Genomic DNA, 26994 nt, shown 5'->3' with positions numbered 1-26994 from the left:
CCTAGGGGTTCAGGCCTATCAGAAGAGTTCTGAAACGTTGATGCATCTATGTGGATATAAAAGATAGAAATTAGGAATACAACTATGTACTGTGCATTTCTTGAGTCTTTGTATTGCTCCAACGTTCACAAATAGCACAGGGCATTTCCCTTGTCCAACAATCATTTGCCAAACTAGATGTTGTGCCTATTAGTGTTTTCTTGATTCTTTTGTATCGATACAATGTCCACCAATAGCACATGGCTCAAGCTTGCAGCATTTCCATTATTGAAACACTCATTTGCCAAACAAGATGTCATGTCCATTAAGTGTTTGACTTTATTATCATGCTATGGAACCGTAGACTCTCTGCTGTCCAGCATCAGGAAACGAGGCAACCTTGACTCCGATGCAAAAGTCTCCTTGCAAGAGGCTTTTTTTTTCTGATTGGCAATTCTTGATAAACACTTTATGTGTATTAGCCTCTAGGTACATGTCCACACACGCCTTAATCCACTTCCATTCACCACCAATTCACACATATTTGGGCCTATAGGCTTCCGATCACTTCGCCACAATGGGGTGGATGCATGCTATAATCCCCATTGGATGCAATATCAACCGATGATGAGCTACCTACATAGTCCAAAGCTCAAGGTCACCCACGTAGGACTAGACCTAGAAGATGTGAGAAACCCACATAGAGCCGAGGCACGTTATGTTCATCAAGGTCAATGAGATCAAATAGTCGGTTAGTTGCTAGGGGCCAGTAATTCCCACAATAGCCATTATAATTAGGTTGCCATGTCATGTGTCATCACGGCCCCGGAATGCGGTGATGTAGGTCCACATATTGCTTGCAAAGTTGTCACCTCCTTTCATTGGATGTCATATTGTCCATACGTCCTTGTTAGGTCCACAACATAAGTAGAGGGCTTTAGAGCTGTGATACCATTGATAGATGCAATGACCCATAAAAGGCCATGTGTCTTAAGGATTCGATGAAGCTTGGGGCGCATGACCCAAAGCTTCACAAAGGGCTACATGTCCTGAACGAAAGGAAGAAGGGGGGGAGGGGCGAGCCAATATACCCAACAAAAGCCAAGGGTTGGGGCATTGTATCTATGAAGCCACATCGCAAGTTTTGGATTGGTGGCTAGAACTGTGACCTCTATCCCTTCTTAACATAATCAGGTCGGACCTGAAATTAGTGCCACCATTTGGCTCCCAATTTCCAAAATAATATCATTGCCTAGCAAGTTCTTTGTTGGGTGCAAATTTGTTACCCCCCTCACCACTTCGGAGTAATTTGTATGATCTCTTCCACATTGGTGTTAGATCATCGTAAGCAGAATGCTCTGCAGATGCACCAACTCAGAACCTCACTTTGATGGCATGTGCACATAGGTAAACTCCAAAGAAGCAAACAGAGTAGATAGGAGCAGGGCAAATTTCATTGCAATAAGCACCCTCTGTGTACCTCGCACTTGCAGCTATCTGCTGCTATGTACAGTCACCAAAATGGGATGCATATGCTAATCCTACAGGCTGCCTCTTCTCCTGCTCTGCTGCATGCTCAAGAGAGAGCTTTAGTGGCTTCTCAGTGTTTAAAGGATTATGGGCTTTTTATAGCGAAGGGGCTGATCTGTTCTTCTAGCTTCCAGGGAACTCTGTTGGAACTTAGGAACACGTGTAGGCAGTATAAGGAATGCCTAGAGAATGTCTAAGAAACGCACAGGGAATATTCTCTGGGCTTTTGCATAGGACAGGTGAATGTCTGGCCTCAAATTTCTTCTTCCATCATTGGAGACGTATACTGGAAAACTTCCCTTCCTTGGTGATGTGAATGGTGGGCTTTGGGCCATCAGTTCATAGTAGAAGGTGCCTTTTAAACCCTCTGTAAGAATCTCTCTTTAGATATTCTTGGTCCAAGGGCATTGGGATCCCGGACTATTTGTATTGCATAAAGAAGAGCCATCACTTGCATTACAAGGACTTCAGTGCCCTCTATGCTTCCCATTCCTTTGACCGGGCTAATTTGAGGAGCCTTGTATTATTATTGGTCATCAATGCGACATGATTGAAGAGGTAGCAAATAACTTGCGAACGAATAGGCAGTAAGTGTTTCGTGAGTGGCTACAATGACCAAAAGGTAGAGGGAGCCTGACATGCAGTCAAAGAAGGCTAGACCTACTAATGTATCAGGCTTTGAGCTTTTTGAGGTGTTGCAGGTGTTGTGGCTTGGGGTGCTGTTCAGATGCGGGAAATCATAGCTCTATAAAAGCATTGCAAGAGGCAGGTTGTTTAGATGTAAGACTCTGGGAAGTCTAGCCCTAGCTGTCTTGTTTAGAGTATTTTGATCACCTGAATGAGACCTCCTTAGATATAGAAACTTGGACTGGCTAGAGCTGATGCTTTTGCTCCGCATTCTTTCCAGTGGCTGCCCGATGGAAAGATTCTCTAGGAAAACAATGACTTGTTGAATCACTCTATTTTAGGTGAAAACAGGATTCTTTAAATTTTGTCTTACTTGTTCGTGTATAATAAATTTTATCAAACACTGTCGGGCTATATTGTTTGTGCATGCTAACAGATCACATTTATGGATAATCAATTCATGTTTAGAAAGGGCTTAAATACCCTGAGTACCTCCTTTTAGTGTGTTTTTCTGCATGCATGAATCGTCATTATACGACTTTTATATCTGTGTCTGGATTCTGAGCTGTTCTTGGTGGATGCAGGCATTATACTTGAACATGGATAGCTATTTGCAAGGGCTATTTACCCTTGCCCATGATTCTGCAGCGGAAGTGAGGAGGCTGGTATGCTTTTGTTTGGAAAGGAATCTCTAAGCAGTTTTTTGTTAGATGATAAACAGTATGGAGCAGTACAGGTGTAGATATTTTTGTTGGCGATTTTTCCTTTTTGCTTGTGAGAGTTAAGGATTGAAAAGTCCCTTGCTGTTACTTTTATTGTTAGTTTCAGACACCTTGTGTGTATGCATGTGTGTCGGTGTTTTTTTGATGGAACGGAAGTGTTCAACAAGTGATGGCTTCAAATATAGCACACATTTTACAGCCATTTGCCTCCAAATAAGCATTTGAAGTTGCATGAACTTATGAATGCTACTATTCATTTGTACATATAAGGCCCCAATCTTGGAAAAAGTCCCATCCATATGGTGAACACTCACTCCACCTCAACCAAGAGCACCACGTCATACAACCAGATCCTTGGGTATCTCATGATCCATCTCTCAAGAATGGAACAAGACAATACTTGGAAAGACAACGAGAGGGTGTGAATACCCACGGAACAATGGATATGCTTGTTACGTCAACATGATGATGAGAGTCATATTCAGATGCACCCCTTGTGCTACCTGAACATGGGACAACTAATGCAACATCCATGGGTGTCTAAATTGCTTCAAACATCTTTGATACCAGGAAGGGCTTTCCATCTTGGTGTATCGGATAACCCCATATGCAGAATTTCCCTCAGATCTTTACCAAAACAGATATGACAGCCCAATCTGGGCAACAACTCTAAGTCCCGCATGAAAGACTTATACAATAGACAAGTCCAGCACTGTTGACACATTCATGAGGCTTCTATATAACACTGATTGCAGCACAGATCACTACCTTCTTTGCCCCGTCACCTGAAGCAACTTTCACACTTGGTCACAGCACTCAGACCAGCTTCCCACAAACCCAGCTTGATTGAGTTTTTGGGTTACTTCCACAGACTATTCTCTAGCCACCTCGACGTGCTAACTCCTCTGATATGGGATTGACATTCTACATTTTCATCCTAACAAACATGCAATGGTCATCTCATGCAGGGTGGTTAGAGGAGATCATGAGCACCATTGGGGTCAAACCAGGTTGTCCGTTATCACCAACCTTGTTTGGCCTCTACGTAGATGAGCTTGAGACCTTTAACGGGACCCTAGGAGTGAGTGGTTGCTCTCTAGTCAGATCCTTGCTTCTTCTATATGCAGATGATGTGGTTCTACTATGTTCCTCTGCAGAGGGGCTTCAGCGACATCTAGACGCACTGCATACTTTCTGAGAGACACATGACTTGGAGGTCAACCTTGGTAAAACCAAGGTCATGATCTTCAACACATCCCGGACAGCACAGAGAGCATTTTACCTTGGATGGGTTGCCAGTGGAGGTAGTTGCGTCCTACACCTACCCCCCCTATTGAGGCACATACACCCTACCCCATTTATTGGCTGAAACATAGAAGGGGAAGCATTGTGTTCATGGCTTACCTCAACAAAGTTGACAAGATGGACGCCAGTAGGATGCCACATAAGGCGATGGAAATATGTGAACCATGGCTTGGCACAGAGAGGGGATAAAGTGGATGAAATCATGGGGTACAACAGCCGCTGATATACCAGCAGATGCATGTGAAATCAGGGAGATAGTGATGCAGAAAATGTTACAGAAACTATGGCAAAAAAAATGCAGTTCTACAAACAGGAAATTAAGTCAATTGACAGCTAGAAATACCTCATAGAAGATATATCAATATTTAAAAGGCATCTAATGTGCAAAATCAGAACTAGTTCACATGATCTTGAGATAGAGAGGGGTAGGTGGGCAAGACCCAGGATCCTAGAGAGGAAAAAACCTGCAAAATCCGCCCCAGAGGGGGATAAGAATGAGCAGCATGTACTCCTAACTTGTAAAGCCTACGCAACATCAGAGAAGGTTATGGGGGCAGCAGAAAATCTGCTGGAGCAGGCAGCCAAAAAGCTAGGAAGCTACTTGAAAGAGATTTTGGAACACTACAACAAGGTATCGGGAGTAGAACACAAGCTAGCCCAACAAGTACTAACAAGTTTGTAATATTTTTACAGAAGAAATGCAACATAGAGTTATGTCCAATGATCTCTCTCTTAGGAATCAAATAGGACTGACATTGGGATCCTCACGCTTTCAAGAAGGTGGAAGGAAAACTTATCCAAGGTGAAAGCTAGGGCTATGAATCAAAACTACTTGATTGCAGCCCTTGAGCCAGTAATCAACACATTCAAGGAGAATGCAAAGTAACGTTAACCATTTTGACATACCCACCACAAAACCTTATACTTCAACTTTTAGAAATTGGATACAAATATATGAGATTGATAACCCGTGAAAAGCCTAGCAGCATTGCAAGTATAAACGATTATGGCTTTAAGAAACGTCTGCATTGTAGAACTAATAAATGCATTTGCAAAGCTCAGAAGGATATTTCTGTTGTGAGCTAGATATCAATGCCCAGTGGCCATTCTAGCTATTGTCGTCCATGGCAACTTTAACGTGCAGGAGATACTATTTGATTAAGTGAGTCATGTCTTTTGGACCACGGGCTATCAAGGCTGCACTGAGATGGAGGCATATCATATGCTAATAAAACCAGACCACCGAACTTTGTTATGACCTGGGCATGCCAACACTTGACATTCATTCTGTTCTGGAGTCTAGCAATTATGAGTGATTGTATGTCTTCCTCAATATATTCACATTTACATCTTTGTTTGTCTCTTCATTCTCTCCATAAGCAAATGTTATTGAATCTTCTCTGTACTCAGAAATATATTAGCGATAATTTGTTCCATCTTGTCTCTTTTTTACTAGGTGATCGTCAGATAATCTCTGACAAATCATCAATAATCGTAATGACAGCATCAATAATTTGGTCTACAATCTCCTCTTACCCCCTTTTCTTTTGCAGGTATGTTCTGCACTTGTACAACTGCTTGAAGTCCAAGCAAGCTACTTACAGGTATGAGAATTCCCTTGTGAAGACTTACATGTCTTTCAAGCATATGCGCACGTTTCAAAATCTATGATAGTAAGTTTAAAAGCCATATGAATCATACAGGTAGGTAGCCAATGCCCTATTTGAAAGGCAAGTTAATTATAATTAGCCTCTGTCTAATTGATAGATTACATAGTATCTTGGTTATTCTAAGAGATCTAAAATCTTTATGTACTTTCATGAAAGGGAGAGGTTAAGGCTCTAGTAGGTTGCTGGTTGCTTGCTTAATTATTTAGTTCTTTTCTTGAAGTGGGGGGGGGGGGGGGGGGGGCATCTGGTTTTTGAGTGTGTATTGCCTTGTTTGTTTTAGCCTATTATCTTGTCCATGTGCAGCCCCACATACAAAATGTGATCGAATACATGCTACAAGCTAATCAGGACAATGATGACGAAGTCGCATTAGAGGCATGTGAATTTTGGTAAGTTCTAATCCTTTGTACAGCTTAGAAAAGGGAATTTAATTTGCCAACTTGTGTCATCTTTAATTTTGTTTGTGTAAACTTTACTAGGTCTACTTTCTGTGAAGCTCGCTTGCCAGCAGAATTGCTCAGAGGCTACTTACCCCGGCTAATTGGGGTCAGTGCAATGGCTGATGCCAAGTTTTTTGGCCTATACTTCCATTACATCTTTTTTCACCCTGATGTAAATACACTCACCACCCTGTCATCATCCCTTCAAATGAGGATAAATTAATTCTGTGCAAGAATGCAGGTTCTTTTGTCGAATATGGTGTATGCCGAAGATGATGAGGCACTTCTTGATGCTGAAGTAAAGTCCCTTTCTTCTCCATCTTTGAGGGATAGCCTATAAATCTTTGAATTTTTTCTGGCACAAGTAGATTAATCTTTACAGTTGTATCCATGGATGCCTGGAATAATTCATTTTTTACTGTGCAGGATGATGAGTCAGTCCCTGACAGGGATCAGGTAAATATTCTTGATCATGATCTGATCGATGATCAGGGATCTTTTGCTCCATTCTGTTTGAACTTCACATAGCTTTAGAGGTCTTAAATTTTTTACTTCAGTGTTTAAATACGGTCTTTCTATCTGACTCTTGATTTTGGAAGTGCCTTGACCACACTGTGGCTGCATTTTACAGGACATAAGACCAAGATTTAGGCAGTCGCGTCTGCATGGGTCTACTGGTGGGGAAGAGGAAGAAGAGGTGCTTTTTTTTATGAGGAGTCCTTAATTAGGTTTTTGTTTCGGAGTTTTTACTGGCTTGCTGAAAAAGAAGGAATGATCTTTTTTGGGCCCAGCAAGATGAATTCCGTTTGCATTATACTGGTATTTATATCATTCTTTGACTGACAGATGTCTTGCAGAATCCTTACTGTTAACGAATTATAATTATGCTAAGCAATAAGACTTTATTTCCCTTTCAGGAGGAGGATGACATTGTAAATGCTTGGAACTTGCGAAAATGTAGTGCAGCAGGCCTTGACATTCTATCTTCTGTTTTTGGAGATGAAATGCTCCCAATTTTGATGCCTTTGATGCAGGTATCATTCCAGCCTTGCAGGAATGATGGTTGGCATATACTTTTTTTGTAATGAACATGATTTATAGTAAGATCAGGTCAAGAATTTGCTGAAGCTTAGGTGTGTTATTATTGATAGTGTATCAAGAGAGCACCATGCAGTGCGTTATGATGTGTTTGATAGCTCCAGATTCGTTGCAATTGTAATGCAGGACTATCAGAACTTCAGATTTGACGAGATTAGGAGCATGTTTTCTTTTAAAGAGGCATATTTCTTCGATAAAATTGCTGCTTGTTTATCAGTTATCATATATCTATTGTAGTCATTATCCAGCTGAGGTCTTTATTGTGTGTGATACGTATCTTGGGAAGGATGTGGATTGTCTTCTGGAAATTTCACTTCAAAATTTCAACTAATGATTCTTTGATTTCTGCAGACAAGGATGCAAAGTGCGGGTGATGCTGCCTGGAAAGAGCGTGAGGCTGCTGTCTTGGCACTTGGTGCGATTGCTGAGGGATGCATCAATGGCCTCCTCCCCCATTTAACACAGGTGACTTTAGCCATAGGATTGCCTACTAGGTATGCATCATGTGAATGATTTCTGTTTGTATTTTGAGGGTGGTTGTATACAGTGGAAAGTTTGACTTGGCAAGGATAACATAGTTGCATGTGCAGTCGTTCTGGATTCTAACAGAGCTTTTGTTGGTTAGAATTACTGAGATATGGTGTCATTGTTTTGTTGAACAAATTCTGAAGCACAGTAATCTGTGCATCGATTGAGAGTCTCTCGATTGCAACTTTAAGTGTAGCTGAAATGATGACCAGCCTATTTTTTGTTGCTTGCATCACTCTCATGCCAAAACCTGGCTAGTAGATTAAAATGATCCTACATATCTAAGCTAGTAGTCAACTCATGGTTGTACAAGTCTTTAGGTGAAGAGCATTCGAGGTTCGTTAGGTGCGAGCTCTGGAAGAATTTGAAATTCTAAGGTGCGAGCTTTGGAAAAATATATTTCACATTTGGAAAAGAGAGAGAAGGGACGGAGAATATTAACATGAGATGTAGACAAGCATAAGACAATGGCCTGCAACATCCACATACAGAAATAGTCATCAGAGCAAAGAAACCATGCGAGAATCTTATAACAGGGCTGAAAACGGAAGAGGGGGGGGGGGGGGGAGGGGGCTAAAATGGCAATGAGAGAGGGCTGAGATTGAGAGAGAGCTAACAGAGGGCAAGGGATTGAGAGTTGGTTAAGAGGGCATGGGTGCTGAGACAGGGATGAGAGGGAACACAAGGTGGTAAACAGAGGGCTGAGAGAGGTCCGAGGCGCAGAGGGAAACACGAAAAGCACTGCAGAAGGAGTTGCAGCAGTGTCTGGTAAGTTAAGAAAGGTTCCTAATGGAAGCATCTTATGATTGGGTGCATGCCAAAACGGCACCTTATGATCAGCTGTGCGAGCTTTGAACCAAACCATGCTTGTCGTTCCTTGCGGGTGTGAAGGTGGCCACGGATGGTCGTGATGCAGCAGCTGGTCACTGCAGAGTTTGTTTGCAGAACTGGATGATGCGCGGGTGTTGTTGCAGATTAGCCGGCTGTTGGAGAGGCTGCTGGCACTAGTCAAGTATGTTCCTGGATTCTTCTAGGTATAATAGCTGGCTGTTGGAGAGGCTGCTGGCACTAGTCGAGTAGAGCCTGGGCTATGCGTTGTAGACGGAGCTTCCGTCACACCGCTGTGGAAGCCACCTTGAGGTCGCCCTTGAGCATGGTCGCTACAGATGGTTGTGACTATTGAAGCTCCAGCGCGCATGCATACGAGTCCTTCATGGTGGTGGAAGAGCCGTTTTGGCTAGTTGCAGCTGCGGATGGCGTCGCTGGAGCTGAATCGCCCGTCGTTGGAGAGGCAGACTTTGTGGCTGGCGATGGCTAAAGCCTAGGAGTCGGAGGCTTTGTGGTAGCCCATGCTTGTGAAATGGCAAGAGGGAGCTGAGCGGAGGCGTTGGAGTTTGCCAGAGGGCTGCTGAGTGGAGGGGCTGGGAGTTGGGTGGAATGGCAGGCGGAGCTGAGCGGAGAGGCTAGGGGCTAAGCAGGGTGGCAATGGGGAGCTGAGTGGAGGGGCTGGGGCTGAGCCTAGGGAGGGGCTGGGACTGAGCGGGAGCCTAGTGAGGGGCTGGGGGCTAAGAGAGAGATTTATAAACATCTATTGAACGTCAGGAAAGCCTATGGGACCATAGAAAGTTGAATCCACAAATGGAAATATATTCCCCAAGGGGGGGTAATGGGGGTGTCTATCACACCTCCCGAAAGCTACTAATGATGAAATGAAAGAAAAAGGAAGCATGGACTGGGGCTCCTGTCGTGTCCTATGTTGGCCATGAGTAGTCTAAGCCTTGCATGGGGCCGACAAGGGTGGAGTCTATGAACTTGTACTGTCTAAAGCCGTGGCTTGTGGTGGGTCTTTGAGTCTAGACCTGAATTGGGTGACCTCAAGTACGAAGATATTGAGCTTCACTCCCATTTCATCAGGGAGCTGATTGCGGATGAGGTGATTGAGCTGGCTTGCTTCCTCCCAAAAGAAAATGCTTATGTATGTCTAAAGAATCCATTTCGTGCCACGTAGTGTGATTTCTCCATTCCCTCTATGGAACAAATTGCAGGGCATCCGTTTTGATTTTGCAGGGCCTTACTTTCAACTCTATGTGGTCTCAAGGGCATCATTTTCGTACCCCAGTCACCAAGGCTCTTTGTTATGAGCAGATAGAGCATCTCATTGGGATTGGCCCACATTGAGTGAGTGAGAGGGGGTGTCAGAAAGGTCACTGACCCACCTGTGAGCCCACATATGAAGAGGACATGGGGTAGAGTGACTTTGGGATAGGGTAGGAGGTTACCACAGTCCTGGCTGTGCAGAGGAGGCTGTAGCAGTGGCTCTGAAGTTGCGGACAGAGGCAGTGGTACATGGAGTGCTTCAGAACAGCAGAAGCAAGGAGCACACCTAGTTATAGGCCTGGAGAAGCAAGCAGGTTGGCAAAACAGGTCGGCAAAGAGGTCAGCAGCAGGTCGCAGACCTGCTGCTGGGTTGGGGCATATACAGGCCAGGTTGGCCTGGTCAGGTTGGCAAAGTTCACTGACCAGGTCGGCCTGGTCAGGGCAGGGTACTGCCTATGTAGAGGGCGGCACTCAGCCCCTATTTCTTATCCCACTGAAGCCCTTCCTAGAAGGCATGCAGGAGCAGAATTAGGGTGTCTTCCTTGCCTTACATACATCAGTTTTGTGCAGTCCTTTCTGACTATCTTTTCCCCAACAATCTGCTAGATGTCTGTAGCTTCTTCCTGAAGCATTTCCTCCACTCTTGTGGTTACTATAAGCTATTATTTTTGGAAGTACCCATGTTGCTCTATCTCTCCGTTCATTTACAGTTTGTGTTGGAGATAAGTGCACACTAAGTGTACTATTTCCTAGTCTACATTAGTCTAAGTCTAAGTCTAGTCTTTATGTCTTGAGTGTGTGCCATGTGGCACTTCTACAATTATCCCATAAGCACTCTTGCTTTATGTCTTGTACTTTGGCCCATATATTCAATGGGTCACATCATTCTAATCAATCAGTCTAGCTTGTGTCTTGTCTACACTCTTCTCAAGGTATTTCTAGTCTTTCAGTCTTGTTATTTCATTTCCAGTTTCTAGTTCTAGTTCTTGCTTCCATATTCCAACATGGTATCAGAGCTAGGTTGATCCCTCTTCTTCCTCTTCTCTCCCCTCAGTCTGCCTTTTCTCAGATCTCTCTCCCGCTCAAGATCTGCGCTCCCTCTTCACATTTTCCCCTCTTTCTGCCCCGCCATTGCGCTCCAGATCTACGCGACAGATCTGTGTGTTTCTGCTCCAGATCTGCGCCAGATCTGAGCTCCAGATCTGTGCAAACCTGCTGTCACATCTGCACCCGCTCCTGCTGTCGCTCCTGACAGATCAGCGCCGTCCGTACAGGCGTCCGTACTCCGCTGTGACCGTACGCCGTCTGTACTTCGACGTCGTCCGTACGTACCTGCACCCGTTGTACCAGTGCTGTACCTGCACCCGTTGTACCAGTTCAGGTGGCCTCTACTGCTGCAGATCTGCCTGCCATTTCTGTCCTGATTTCGTGAGCTGAAGGAGCTGCCCACGACTTTCTGAAGCTGCTGCCCGTACCTTTTCTGTTCGAAATAAAGGAGGAGCTGAAGCTTTTTTATCTCTGCCCAACCTGCATTCAGTTCTGCATTCAGTTCTTGCTAAGGTACTGTACATTGTCTCTTTCAGTTTGCTGAGCAGTCCTTTTTAATCCTCATATCTGCAAACTGCTGGTTCCTCCTACTTCGATGGGCTGTCATATGCTATGGCCCTGACAAAGTGGTGAGAGAACCGGCTTCTGGGATCTCTTCCTCTCATTTATTTTCTGCAATATTGTAAGGGAATAGACACTGCCCTTGCATCCTAGCAAGAGGTAAGACCTTCCCACATGGCATCTTCCTCTCATTCTCTCATATCTATCGACAAATTCAATGGGTCCAACTTTCATACTTGGCAGATCAAAATCAAGTGCCATCTTATGAAAGAAGGCCTTTGGGACATTGTTCACCGTGATGCTCCCGAAGGTCCATCTGAGCAAGTTGTTGCTGCCAAGAACGACAAAGCCTATGCTATCATATTGCTCGGCCTTGGAGATGATTACATTCATCACATCTCCGACATACAGTCTGCTCCTCAAGCATGGATCATTTTGGACACTCTTTTTGGAGCCCGATCTAAAAACTCTAAGATTGCACTTATGATCTCATTCTTTGATCTACATATGCAGGAAGGAGCTACTATAGCCTCTCATGTCAATTATCTTCGCAGTCTTATGGTTCAGCTTGCGTCAGTCAAGTCTCCCATCTCCGAAGATATTGCTATTGCTGTACTTCTCAAAAGCTTACCTGACTCCTATGCTACTCTTGTCACTACCTTCAAGTATCATAATAATCCTTCTCTTGAGGGTATCATCAATGCTCTCCAAGAGGAAGAAAGAACTCAACAACGAAAGGTAACTGACACTGCATTTTTAGCAAAGAAAGGAAGTTCTAAGGTAAGAAAGCCTTGCACCCATTGTGGCAAAACTAATCATGTGGAGAAGGACTGTTTCAAGGCTCATCCATGCACCATTTGTGGCCGTGATAATCACCGGGAGAGGGACTGCTACTCCAAAACCTCTACATCAGCTCCTGTATCCACCTCAGCCCATGTTGCTGCAACATCTCCATCAGCTGATCCTGCTGTTCCTTCCTCACATGATGAGAAGTGGGCTTTCTGATTACTTCTATGTTTTGTCTACCACCTTGACCACCGATGATGTAGGTCAAGGGGTTCTAGTGTCTTGGTCTTTCATGTGTTGATGCAATGACCCTGATTATTATTTGGGGAAAATACCACTGCCTTTACACCAACGGATACACAGATGTGAACGAAGTCATTGACTACCCAAACCATAGATCCAAGCATGGAACGCCTGGGTCGTTCGCGATTGCAATGCAACTCTGGTTGTCGTAGTCGATCTCCACCGTGTGCTCCTTAGAACCTCCATGTCTTCGAGGGTCGATGTGAGCGACAAGGACTTGCATGATGCCATGCAGGCCGCTCCCTAGTCTTTGTCCGTGAATTAAAGAGTGATCGTTGGTTGCTTCTTACGGAGCCAAGAAATGACCCCTGATCCAAGTAGAAAACAATAACCAGTTGTGCAATGTTGAGTGTCCTTGCCTCTGGCCTAGTGTTTGTGAGGTAGATTAAGCTCGTCAATACTTGGTCGAATCCACAGCTCGGAAGCATCTTCCTCACTGAGTTTGTTCCTGACTTCCATGGAGTACTTGTCTTCAGAGATGAAAATCTTATCTTCTTCCTGCCAGATCTCAATGCCCAAAAATTTAATGCAACAATCCAAGGTCGGTAGATCCCCTTTCAGGATAGAATCATCCACACAGAGAATCACCATCATACTCTTGTCAACCGTCTGAATGAAGGTACATGTTTGCATCCAATGATCTTTGAGAATGACCAGATTGTGAGAATAGTCATCGATGCATTGGTACCATGTTCTGGGAGCTTGTTTAGAGAACTGAAATCCCACCAGAGGGTATCCCGCAGCAGAAGACTGACAGATAGCCTAGTAATTACACGCGGAATTGTTTCACTATGGAATCAAACTTTATCAAGTGTGTGTACTTCACAACCATTCACATGTGTGTGCAAGCCAGCAAATAGACTGCTCTCAGAGACAAATATAGAAGCAACACTTTATATTTCCGTCCGTCCACAAACTGGACAATATACAAGACCGAAAAGGTTCTCCTACTATATGCGTGGCACCTCTAGATCTCTGAGCCCGCGTGTTCCACCGAGCGTATGTATAGACTCTTTGTCCAGTGATCCCTCCACCTTCCTGTCTGAAACCTCAGCCTAGGTGAGCAGCCCTTCTCAGCTTAGTCTGCAGCTTCTCTGTACCTCCTTCATCTCCTGGATATAGGCCCAAAGAAGGTCTAGTGCTGCTCCTATCTGCTGGCTGAAGTGCTGCTGCAAGTGATGTGTTACGGTCCTCCTTTTATAGGGCAAACCTGACCCAAAATGACCAACCCCCTAGGGCATAATGGCTGACCCTAGGGGCCGGCTTTTCTGCCTCCTGCTGGCCGACTTGGTTGGCTGGCCCAACTGACTTGGTTGGCTCAGCCCAACCAGGCCTATATAAGGGCAAGGGGCCAGCCCCCCGTTACTTGTTTCTGCCCCCTCTTGTGATGCTGCCAGGGCCCCTCCACCAGCCGCACCTTTTTCCAGGCCATTACCGTGCTCACAGCGATCACCATGGGTCCGTACAGCATTTTGTATTGTCCGTACTGCTGCTGATGTCATCCGTACATTGCTGATGTCAGCCCACCATATGCAGATCTGACACGTGGCATTACACCACCGTTCCTTGCTGTCCTGCTGCTCTACACAGCCAGGTATGCTGTGACGTGTGCTGCCCACAGGTCAGCCTGTTTGCTGCCCATGTGGCAGCCCCATGTTTCTCTCTTGTTGTCTCAATGGTGCCCACATGGCAGTCGTGATTCTGCTCATGTGGCATTCTCTCAAACCCTAGGTTCAACACCGCCCCCCCCCCCCAACCCCCCACACCCCATGCTCTTCTCATATTGGGGCTTACAGATGGGGTATTCCAACACCCCCTCTCACCGACCCACATTGGCCCAATCCCAATCCGTCGATGAAGATGCTCCAGTAGGTCCTGTGTTGTAGCCCTCTGGAACAATTTGGCGTCGTCATAGTCTCTCTCTGGCTTTTCAACCAGTGGCTCTTGCTTTGTCCGGTCCGGTTGGTACACATGTTCATATTCGGCAGCACCTTATGGCACCGCCACCTTCAGTCTGAACACCCTCTGAACTCGAGCTTTCTAGGTACCAGCATTCTCCAACTTTCCCCCTCATGATAGGCGAACAGCTTGAAGTCCTCCAGGCACCAGCTCTCAGGTTCTGTATCAACCTGGCCTCTGTCTGGCTAGGTTTGCAACCAAACACCATACGCGAGACATTATAGGCGCAAATCCAGTTTACCTTGACCGTCAAACTCCAACTGTGGTTCTAAATTGTTATCCCCCTCTAAGTCACAGCAACCGTCTGACCCTGAGTCCTTAGGTTCTGTCAAAGATTCCCCCTCTGCTTCAACAAGACCAACCAAGCACCGTGATGACTTCAAGCACTCGTTACCGTCCATCACCTTCACAAAGGATCTTGACTCCTCTTTTGACAAATCCTCAATGTCTAACATTCTGACAGACACACCGTGGTCTACACATCTACTTTCCGCAACACATGGAGTGGCCACCAATAAAAGTTCTCCTACTGCCATCTGAGTTGGCTCCTCTGACTTTGAGCTGGCACCCTTCTTGTGATCAGCCTTTCTATTTTTGCAATCTTTCAGAAAATGTCCTGGCTCATCGCAGTAGAAGCACTTCTTTTCTTTCTTTCCTTTCTTCTTGTTGTCTTCATTTGAAGATCCCACTCCGTCGTCAGATTTGGGATTGCCTTTGCCAAGCTTACCCTTGCCTTACCTTGCTCGTCTTGAGCTATCGGGGCCTTGTCATCCTTACCCGTATCGTTGTACTTCTTTCTCAAGCTTCTTGCTGCAGCAGTAATGGGACGAGCCCCTCAAAAGTCACTGGCGTCGCTCTATGATCTGTAGTCATCGTAGTCACAAGCTCCAGGGGAGCATTCTCAGCAACAGCCTTGCCAAGTTGAGCTCATCCTTTGACCAATTTCCGCAAATTGGTCCTGCACCACCTTCATCTTGGTAATGTGTTCCTGTACTGATTCCCCTTCATCCATACTCATGCTGTACGACTTTGTCTCGAGGTCCAATATCCTTTTCTCATTGTCGGGCTCGTACATATCCCTCAACGTCATCCAGGCCTCGAAAGAAGTGTTGCCATCTGAATATGCGGCAGCACCATATTTGCTGCCGTACCCACAATGATAGCCAAGGCTTACACACCTCGGATAGGTCATGCTCTCACTAAGACAGGGTTTTGTTGGCGTTATCACCGCCATCGAGGATGATGTGGTTGGAGTAGTCACGATGACTTGAGGTATCAGCTCCGTTTCCATCGCAATCCCCCACGACTCCCTCAACACCAAGTGGCTCCAAACCTTCATATTCCACAACGGGTAGTTGGTCTTGTTGAGCTTGCCTGTCTCACCAAAATTGGCCATGATAATGAACTGAAATAGGAAAAGGATTTTCGAGTGCCGTACACTTGTCTTAACCTGAGCCTCCCACCTGGATAAGATCCTTCAGGCGTGTACCTGAACCTGAGCCTACCGCATGGGTACAATCCTTCAAACACCAAAGCTAATTTCTTCGAGCAATCGAATTAAGGTCGTCCTTCAGCAAGGTCCTTGCCTTGAAGCTCCACTTCCTGAGAACTTCCGTCAGGTCTTTGATACCATGTTAGAGAACTGAAATCCCACCAGAGGGTATCCTGCAGCGGAAGACTGATACATAGCCCAAAAATTATATGCAGAAGTGTTTCACTATGGAATCTAACTTTATCAAGTGTGTGTACTTTACAACTATTCACATGTGTGTGCAAGCCAGCAAATCGACTGCTCTCAGAGACAAATATAGAAGCAACATTTTATATTTCTGTCTGTCCACAAACTGGACAAGATACCATACCAAAAAGGTTCTCCTACTATATGCGTGGTACCTCTAGATCTCTGAGCCCGCATGCTCCACTGAGTGTATGTAGACTCTCTGTCTTTTGATCCCTCCACCTTGCTGTCTGGAGCCTCAGCCTAGGTGTGCAGCCATTCTCAGCTTAGTCTGCAGCTTCTTTGTGCCTCCTTCACCTCCTGGATATAGGGCATAATGGCCGACCCTAGGGGCCAACTTTTCTGCCTCCTGCTGGCCGACTTGGTTGGCTCAGCCCAACCAGCCCTATATAAGGGCAAGGGGCCAGCCCCCCCTTGCTCCTTTCTGCCCCATCTTGTGCTGCTGCCAGGGCCCCTCGACCAGGTTCATGTAGGTGCCTCTTTCCAGGCCATTATTCTACCCGCAGCCATTGCCATGGGTCTGAACAGCATTCCGTACTGCCCATAATGCTGCTGATGCCATCCGTACGTTGCTATGTCAGCCCACCATCTGCAGATCTGCCACGCGGCATTGCGCCACTATTCCTTGCTGTCCTGCTGCTATTCACAGCCAGGTATGCTGTGAGGTGTGCGACCTACATGGCAGCCTGTTTGCTGCCCATGTGACATTCCCACATTTCTCTCTCTTGTTGTCTGAATGGTGCCAGCATGGCAGCCATGATTCTGCTGATGTGGCATTCTCTCAAACCCTAGGTTCACCCCCCATGCTTTCCTCATATGGGTCTTACAGATGCGGAGGAGACCTTCCATATTCCAACAGTTTCAGCCCATAGAGCGCCTTCTTAAGTCTGCACACCGTGGTCCTCTTGGTTTGAACGCCCTGTGGCTGCCCCACATAGACTTCCTTTTCCAAGTCTCCATTGAGAAAAGCAAACTTTAGATCCATTTGATAGATAGGCCACTTATATGGGCAGCTAGTGCTATCAATGTCTGAATTGTTTCCATCTAGGCTGTTGGTGCAAAGGTCTCATCATAATCTAGGTCTTCAGCTTGTAACCCTTTGCCCCCTACTTGTTGAGTGTACAGTTTGAGTTGGCTTTGTAAATCTACTTGGTTCCAATCATCGTCCGCTTGGTTGGCCTTGGGTTCTTTTCAGTGGCAGCCATCTCAGTCTCCATGGTTCTCACCACTTAGGGACGTCTTTCACCTCTTCAATGTTTTTTGGCTCATGAATCATGTTGGCACACATCCACCTCTTTGAGGTAACACATGGCAAAGTAAGTCATTTTTTTGGCATATGGGCCTCACATCATGTCTTTCAAGATCTTGTATCTTGAATTATACGCTTATGATGCGATAGGAACTTGTCCATCTTTGGTGCTAAATGGCCAAGGTTTTGCTTAACCTTGGGTATACCTTTGTGTGTCATATAGAAGCTATTGGGTTCACCTGCAATGGCAACCATTAGTTACATGATACACGTCTCTAATGAGTACCAAGGTAGTACCACTTGAAGGTATTGCGAAATGCTGTAAATCCAATTGCTTAACCTTAATGATTGGCTATAAAGTTGATTGCTAGCCATCGACATCCCATGGAGCTGTGTTTATACTTATAGGTATGAGTGCATCCAATGGCTATACAAACCATATGGAGTTGTCAGGTGAGAACACCCATGCTTGTATGTCCACCTCATTTATGAGGGTTCTAAATGATCAAATGTAGTCTGTTTTAGCTGTCGTCGTTTACGATTTACTGACTGCAACATCCACTACGCTATGAAATAGCCTAGTAAACTAGACTAGTTTGACTAGGTCTACCAAGATGACTCTTGTTGATTTTGATTGACCAAGGCCAATGTTTGGTTTCATGCTGAGTCTTGCTAAATGTTGACGAAGACCATGTTTGAGCAGTTTGACCCAAGCTGGCTTTTGTTGACCAAAGCATCATGGTATAGTTTCCAAACATTTCAATAGTAGGGTTCGACCCCTTAGAGTTTTGAAAACCTGAAGTTGTTCTAGATAGTATAAAATGGTGCTAGATAACACCCTGTATCCCATCAGTCTTCTTAAAGGTATGCTCACAGGAGACTTGGCAAGCTGCGTACCAAGTTTGTGCTCATGTTTTGGAACGTTTAGGGAGCTTTTGGATTTTCGTTTTCAATGAAACTTATAGAGTCATTTGTTTCCCTGGAAAATATACGTGGCTTCAGTCAAGCACGAATCAAGTTCTTCTATAGCTATCTTTTACCCTTCAGTACAAGGATCAGTGTTGCTGTGAACACTTTGCGGATGATGTTCCACACGCGCATCAACTTACATGTCAAAAAGCCCTTATATTATGGATATCTAGCATATTCAGATTTTACCTTCAGCGACAAGGATCAGTGTAACTAAAATCTGTCAAATCTATGACATTCCGACATGAATTGTCATCAATAAAATAAATAACTGCCCCAGAATTATGGGTAATTGCATAATGGGCTTTCGTTCATAGTAACAGAGTTTGAAAGTTGTTTCCGCGAAAATACGAGTAATTTAGCTCCATGCCTCTCTACTAACCTGAAGTCTTCTGTGCTTACTTCTGGCTAAGGTCTGCTAAGTGAACCGATGCTTTTCTGTAGACGGTAGCTCGTCGCTTTATTTCGTATGCCTGATGTTTGCTTGGTTTTTAAAATCCAGATTGTGGCATTCCTTCTACCTCTTTTGGAGGATAAGTTCCCTCTTGTACGAAGTATAACTTGCTGGACTCTCTCGCGCTACAGCAAATGGATAGTGCAGGTACAAACATTTCAAATCGTCTTCACTCAGCTGTGACTGCATTTTATGATCAGTCTCCAACCTTAACCTCAAGGGGTTCTGTTTCAACAACCACTGTTATTGCTTATAGCTGTACAAATAGGATTGGTAAAACATTTGTTGAGTTCTTAAATGGGCTTAAAAGCTGCCCTATTTTGTATACTTGCAAAAATATTGATCCCTGACTATCAGGCTGCAGTAGATCCTGAGGGGCATGCTCAATTTGATAATGTGCTGACTGGCCTTTTGCGGCGAATCTTAGACAATAACAAGCGGGTTCAAGAGGCTGCCTGCTCTGCTTTTGCAACTCTTGAAGAGGTATACATTGTCAAAGTTCCACAGCAATGTTTGGTTTTTGTTTTTGAAATGTCAAGTGTTTGCTTGGAAATGCTGTGTCCCTTTAGCTAAGCAAGAAGTCTGCATGTATGAGGATGTGTATCCAAATTGAGATTAATAATGTGATGAAGGGATTGAGATAACTGGGCAGACCCTGGTTCGCTAGGTTTTCTGGAATGAAGGTTTTTGATAAGTTGATGCAAGAGGCCTAAAGTTTGTTACTTTTTATATGATGAAAAGGATGCTGAAAAGAATGTGAATCTCTTTGTTGAATGAGTTTCCTGTGGTCTTCAACTAAATAGGATCATATCACTTTTCCAAGAGCTGGTAACACATGCACTGTCTCAGTTATATAAAGCATGCTATCGGCCTTTGTGATAAGTGAACAAAAGGCAGGCCAGTGCTCCAATATCTTTGTTGGCTTTGGTTGTTGTACTGATTGTGCAAAAGGAATGCGAAAGTTAAGTATTACTCTTTAATGTATCTTCCAGAAAAGTAGGAGAGAAACGGGGATAAATATTCTGGCTTCCTCTTATTGTTACCCACCCTGTTTCTTTCTTGTTCATTTTCTTATATCCTGTTTTCCTCCCTGTCTACCTATGTTGTCTTTCAACTGGCTTTTGTTTTGATGTTTCACTACTTGGTGAATGGGGTGTTCTCAGAGTAGGAAAACATTTGCACCTTCTAAATCGTAGATGTGTCCATTTACTGACAGTGTTAGGCCGCCCTTAGCAACAGGTTATTGTGTTATGTTTCTTGTGCGTACGACTCTAATTCTGAAAATTTGTCCACTCTCTTCAACACATAAATTGTGGACAGGTTGGCTTTTCCAGAATTTTATGGCATTTCCAAGAATGGGTTTCACTGGCCCTTTTGGGTCTCTGGTGGTTGTTTCCTTGTGGTTTAGGGCCTGTAATTGAACACGATTATCTGTAAGGATCGACTGTAGAGAAATTTAGAAACAATAACCTTTAGGAATTAGAATGGAAAAAGGATGCAGTGGAGTGAATTGACAGAATTGAGATGCTATTGAATTGGTCAATGAAAGAATCATAAAATGTTTGCCCTTGTAGGAAATATTACTGAACTAATAAACTGCAGTCGAGTATGACGCTTCTTGTTAAAGGATCTATGATTGGAAGTGCTTATGATTGGAAGTGCTTTTCTGGAAAGTGTAAGAGTCTAGAGTTGTAGGAAAGCACCACCTTTAGTGAGGAGTTCCAATCGTATATGTTTAAGTAATTTGGGGAAGCTTTTTAACGAATTGATTGGTGCAGAACATTTACATAATTTAATGGATAGATAAATAGTTTCTTGGTTTGGTTTGTGTCTATGGGAGCTTTTGTTTGAAGTCCCGTACCTCTCCAACCAATCTTGGTAGATCCCTGTGTTTCTTCATTTTATTTGATTGCTTCAATTTTTTTTCTTCTTATCAGAAGATGAAGTTGTATTGGTTGTGTCTCTTAATTCTTCGTTTTATATGTGGGAATTGCCGATTGGAAGAGCATTGTAGTTCTTTGGTGCCACAACAATGTGGTCATATATATTGGCGTAGCATATGTGGCATCATTGAGGAATTGATATAGTTTTGAAGCACGTCAACTGATAATCAGTAGGTAGCCCCAAAACAAACATAATTTGCTGTTGTGCTAGAAGCATTATGTCTACTTTCGTTGAACTCTTGGACATAGTAGCCTAGCTCCTTTAGATTGTGAAGTTCTAATAAAGTTAGGAAGTGTTTATGAAAGCAGAAGCGTCACGAAATACCTTCATAAAAGCAATCCAAATTGTGGGCTTTGGAGAAAGGTCTCTCCACCAAGTGAACGTTCACTTTGCTCTTTATATGAAGCTGCACTTAAGCGAGGCACCGATCCTTCTTTAATTGATGCATGCCGAAATATGTTTGTCAATTATACAACCATGGGTTAACATAGTTCTCTTGTCTCTTTCTTTTTTATGAGAATAGGACTCGTGTCAAAACGAAGGATGCTGAGAAACCATGGGAGTTGAAAAGTGGAGTACAATGCTCGTAACATTTGACTATGTGCCAGTTTGATCCAGCTAGTTGCATAGGCTATGTTTACTAGAAGATGACAAAGGGCTGAAATCTTTAGGATCAGATGGATTTGCAAGAGATTTCATAGCTGAAGTTTGTCTTGGTGAAGGAGTTAGGAAGAAACGGGGGGAGACGGAGGAAATCCGAGAAAGAAAGCTGAGAATCATGTCATATTGAACCTCTATAGACTTTTACAAAATTATCTGGTTGAACTTTGCTATTTAGTAAGAAAAGCACTTGAAATGGAGATACTGTGATTTTGTAGGTTGTAGGCAGCAAGAAAGAAAGAAAGAAAGAAAGAAAGTTTATTAAAGTCTTCCGAAGACCGATGGGTCTATGAGATTGTGAAAATCCTGATACAACAAGCTGTGGTAGTGGAGCTACTAAACGAGCATCCATACCAATGCAAAATGCAAAAATGTAGAATGGCAGTACTAAGTCCTAAGTACAACATAGTCATGTTGATGGTCGACTATATATCAGTCTCAGCATCGTCATCAATATCATCATCATCATCGGCAGCAGCAAGATATCAGGATGGATGAGGCAGTGGAGGCATGAAGTCGGCAATAGAGTGTTGTCGGCCACTCAGAGGTGCGGTCCTGGCACATCTCCTGGTCGTAGCTCTGCATTTGACCAGGGCTACTATGACCCCCGTCGGTCGGGCTCGGACTCTAAAGGAGGGGATGTCCCCAAGTGTGATCTGTGTGTCGACCCTCTGTTTGAGCTATCGGGTCACAGACTCCGGGTCACGGTCATGTCGAGGCCTCGTCTCATGGGGATCCATGTGATCTAGCTGAAAGAACTCCGTGATAGAGCTTTGAGAGGGATCAGCCGAGGAAGAAGTCTGCTACTGTCTTCATGCTCGAAGTATCCTCTCACGGTGTCTAAGTGCCTCATGAATGAAACCTGCCAAACACCGCTGGTCGGGGTAGGAGAGGAAACAGAACAAAATCCCATAACTATCCCTGAAGAGGCAGTGGAAATGCCCTCGGATCTCATAGTACACAAGACACCTGAAGATGAAATGCTCCTCTGTCTCAACCTCCTGCATGTCACACAATGTGCATATGCGCCTCTCCTTGGGTAGTCGCTCTGCTCTATTGCTCTCGATGCGAAGTGTGTGTGAAGAGATTCGGAACTGTCTAAGAGAGATCCTCAACGAGTGGGGTAGGTGAATCTGCGTGTATCCTGGTGGGTCAATGAAACCCTCCGCTGTGATATGTAAGAAGTGATCTCTATTGAAGCTAAGCTTGACTGGGAGTTCACTCAGTCCCAACCAGGTTCGAAATGTGTGCAGCTGTAGTAGATCCTTTCGGATAACCTGGTTGACCTCGTGTGATAAGAGGGGAGAAAACGGAGCATCCATGCTGTACTGGAAGGAGGTAGTCTATCCATGTGGAGCCCCAATCGCTCAAACCATCTCTCTATACGTGCATACCAGCACCTCTGGTCTCCTCCTGCTGCAAGTGCCATAGAAGAGGATAGAGCTATCCATGGTAGCCTGCTACGTCCAAGGTATAATCCCCATATTCCCTAACTCGGTACAGTATGTGATGACGTGAAATGCAGCATCTAGCTGTAAAGGGGGTGACCCAAACTCAGTCTGAATGATCTGGCGAGGAACGGATGACTTACCACGAATCATCCGTGATAACATGAGAACCTGTAACCGCTCCACACGGGCCCACTCTGTATCCGATAAGTGTGGCCCCCAACAAGGGCTGCCGTACATCCCTGCTGGGCGAGCCGAGGAGTCAAAAAGCAATCCCTTGGTGCGTGGATCTTGAAAGTGCGAGTGGAAGCACTGCCTCTCTAGTCTGGTCAATGAAGCATAACCCTCTACTCAGATGAGAAGCACCATACAGAGCCGTGGATACATGGTTGTAGCTATGATGTTTAACATCTTTTTGACTAGGGATCAGAGTACCGTTACCATGCTTGGGATGCCTTTTTGACACAGATTGGAGGAAGATGCAACGACTACTTATCCTCCATCAGGGAGGAATTAGGTGCCAGGTATCTTTCAGATCCTCATTGAGTTCTTTAGTTCCACTGATAGGCAAGACAGATTGCTATGGCAGACTTCTACTCTTCTCTTTACTCAGCCAAGAAAGAAAGAAAGTTTATTAAAGTCTTCGGAAGACCGATGGGTCTATGAGACTGTGAAAATACTGATACAACAAGCTGTGGTAGTGGAGCTACTAAACGAGCATCCATACCAATGCAAAATGCAAAAAATGCAAAAATGCAGAATGGCAGTACTAAGTGCTACGTACAACATAGTTATGTCGATGGTGACTATATATCAATCTCAGCATCATCATCAATATTATCATCATCCCCAGCAATAGCAAGATATCAGGATGGATGAGACAGTGGAGGCATGAAGTCGGCAGTAGAGTGCTGTCGGCCACTCAGAGGTGCGGTCCTGGCACGTCCTCTGGTCATAGCTCTGCGTCTAACGAGGGCTACTGTGACTCCCGTTGGTCGGGCTCCGACTCTAAACAAGGAGGGGATGTCTCCAAGTGTGATTTGTGTGTCGACCCTCTGACTGAGGTGTCGCATCACGGGCTCCGGGTCACGGTCATGTCGAAGCCTCATCTTGTTGGGGTCCATGTGATCTAGCTGAAAGAACTCCGTGATAGAGCTTTGAGAGCGATCAACTGAGGAAGAAGTCTGCTTCTGTCTCTGTGCTCGGAGTATCCTCTCGCGGTGTCTAAGTGCCTCATGAATGAAACCTGTCAAACACCGCTGGTCTGGGTAGGAGAGGAAACGGGCTAAAATCCCATAACTATCCCTGAAGAGGCAGTGGAAACGTCCTCGGATCTCATAGTACACAGGACACCTGAAGATGAAATGCTCCTCTGTCTCAATCTCCTGTATGTCACATAGTGTGCATATGCGCCGCTCCCTGGGTAGTCGCTCTGCTCTGCTGCTCTCGATGCGAAGTCTGTGTGAAGAGACCCGGAACTGCCTAAGAGAGATCCTCATCAAAGTGGAAGCTCTTGCAATTTCTTAACTCCTATCATTACTAGAAGTTGATATATGATAAGTGGCAACAACTTGAGTTTGCTATGCTAAATAGCATAGGGATGCCTCACATTATTATCGATATAGCTAGATATGCAGTAATTACTTCCAAAGTCTGTAGGTTGTATTATCTCTAGGATCGATGAATAGAAAGAGAGAGAGAGAGCAAGGTACAAAGAGTCGATAGAGTCTACTGTCACGTCAATTAGGATAATGAAAATAGAGAGTACAAGGTATTTGTACCTAGACCTAGGACTAGGTGTCACATAGGACTAAGTGTCCTATGTGGCCTAAAAGGCACTAACACTACAAGTGCCTATATTTATGCCTACAAGGCACATACCATGGCCTATAGGGCATCACTAGAATCACCAGGAGATGGCCTACAAACCCCCCTCCATGGGATGGGCTGAAGTACTCTGGAAACGTCTCAGGATAGTTGGTATTTTCTGGTCATGGTGGCACATGTTCATTCAAAAGGATATAGCCACCTATGAATGTACAAGGGATGTCAGATCATGTCACAAAGGGAACCAAGTGTAAAGCTTGTCGGAAGACTTCGAACTTGGGACGAGGAAGTGCCTTTGTAAACATATCTGCTATGTTGTCCTCTGTGGGAAGATAGGACAACTCTATGTCTCCTGCTGACAACCGCTTCCGAACATAATGATAGTGAACTTTAATATGCTTGGTACGCGCATGAAACACTGGGTTACGCGCAATGGCCAAAGCACTTTGGCTGTCAGTGTAGACAATAGTGGAGGATGTCTGGCGAATACCAAGATCTGTAAGTAACTGTCGAAGCCAAACACACTCTATTGTAGTGGTGAAAGTGGCCCTGTACTCAGCCTCACAGCTAGATGTGGCAACTGTTCGTTGCTTCTTGCTGAGCCAAGAGATACATGAATTGCCAAGCAGAAAACAATTACCAGTATGTGACACTCTGGTGTCGGAACATCCTGCTCAGTCACTATCCGTGTAAGCATGCATGGTAAGTGAACCCTGATCACCATAGAAGAGGGCTAAACTAGAGTGCCTCTGAGATATTTGAAGACTCTCTTCACTGCCTGCCAATGCTGAGAATTGGGCATGTGCATGAATCTGCTGAGCTGAGATACTGCATACTGTAAGTCAGGTCTGGTGTGACATAAATAAATAAGGCATCCAACAGCCTGCTGATAAAGAGTGATATCACATGGTGGGCTCCCATCATGAGCTGAGAATTTGAAGCTAGGGTCCACTGGAGTAGAGATTGGCTTGCAATCCTCAAACTGAAAACGATCAAGGAACTGTCCAATATACTTGGACTGAGATCATGATACCCCCTCAACATGAGCAAACTGAATGCCCAAATAATAATGGAGCTGTCCCATGTCTGACATGTCAAAAATCTGCTGCAAATCAGCCTTGAAAGCTGCAATTTGCTGAGTATCTAGGCCCGTGATGAGCATATCATCCACATATAAAATCAGCACTAAAAAATCAGATCCACTCCCAGGGACATAAAGAGTGGGTTATGTGGGACTATTCTGAAAACCAAGGGATAGTAAGTGTGCATGAATTTTGGCATAGCATGCCCTGGGTGCTTGCTTCAAACCATAAAGGGCTTTTCTAAGCTGGCATACCTTATTTTTAGAATTAACAACCTCAAAGCCAGGAGGTTGTGTGACATATACTTCTTCCTGCAGAGCCCCATGAAGAAAAGCAGCCTTGATATCAAGTTGGTGCACTTGCCAATGATGATGGGCTGCAATGGCAATGACACATCTAATGGTAGTAATCCTGGATGTGGGAGCAAATGTCTCCTCAAAGTCAACGCCTTGTTGTTGGGCATACCCTTTTGCAACAAGACGGGCTTTGTATCGATCTATGTTGCCATCAGATTTCCTTTTTAATTTGTAGATCCACCGGGTACCAATGGCATGCTTGCCGGGAGGGAGATCTACTAATTCCCATGTGTCATTTTTGGCAATGGATTTTAACTCAGCTCTCATTGCATCCATCCACTCTTTGCTGTCAAAAGCATCTTTATGGCACAAAGGCTCCTCATTGCAAGGAGTGATAACTCGAGAAAGTGACCATGCATTTGTCTATTCCCTGATTTTGTCTAGGCAGCAAAAGGCTGATCTTGTTTGCTGTCCCTCTATGTATCAAGAAGCCATATGGGAACTTGTCTTTGCTGTTTATTGACAGCTCTTTCTTCAATCACTGCATCATGAATAGTGGGATCAGTTTGTGCTGGAAGAGAAACCTGCAAATCAGCATGGGGTAGTGGCTGATTATTGCTTGGTGGAGGGACTGCAGGAGGCTCATGTTGCTGGTGAAAGTCTTCCTCTGATGAA

At 44.7% G+C, this 26994-nt stretch overlaps 1 protein-coding gene across 2 annotated transcripts in view; it reads left to right on the top strand.

Moving 5' to 3' along the window:
- Positions 1-26994, top strand: part of TRN1 (transportin 1) — an 87358-nt gene that overhangs the window by 16701 nt on the left and 43663 nt on the right. For both annotated transcript variants that reach the window (XM_087381030.1, XM_087381029.1), the window contains exons 5-15: positions 2721-2801; positions 5717-5767; positions 6137-6222; positions 6313-6379; positions 6515-6571; positions 6700-6729; positions 6905-6970; positions 7191-7307; positions 7723-7836; positions 19111-19209; positions 19420-19545. In XM_087381030.1, the coding sequence (XP_087237156.1) occupies positions 2721-2801; positions 5717-5767; positions 6137-6222; positions 6313-6379; positions 6515-6571; positions 6700-6729; positions 6905-6970; positions 7191-7307; positions 7723-7836; positions 19111-19209; positions 19420-19545 (894 nt within the window). The remainder of the gene's footprint in view (positions 1-2720; positions 2802-5716; positions 5768-6136; positions 6223-6312; positions 6380-6514; positions 6572-6699; positions 6730-6904; positions 6971-7190; positions 7308-7722; positions 7837-19110; positions 19210-19419; positions 19546-26994) is intronic.

This window comes from Dipteris shenzhenensis, chromosome 11 (assembly GCF_047967505.1).
Source record: "Dipteris shenzhenensis isolate YYH24624 ecotype China chromosome 11, Dip_SZ_1.0, whole genome shotgun sequence".
In the NCBI taxonomy this organism is placed as follows: domain Eukaryota; kingdom Viridiplantae; phylum Streptophyta; class Polypodiopsida; order Gleicheniales; family Dipteridaceae; genus Dipteris; species Dipteris shenzhenensis.
Note: the sequence above shows the minus strand (reverse complement) of the source record. Positions and strands in the feature narration are given on the sequence as shown.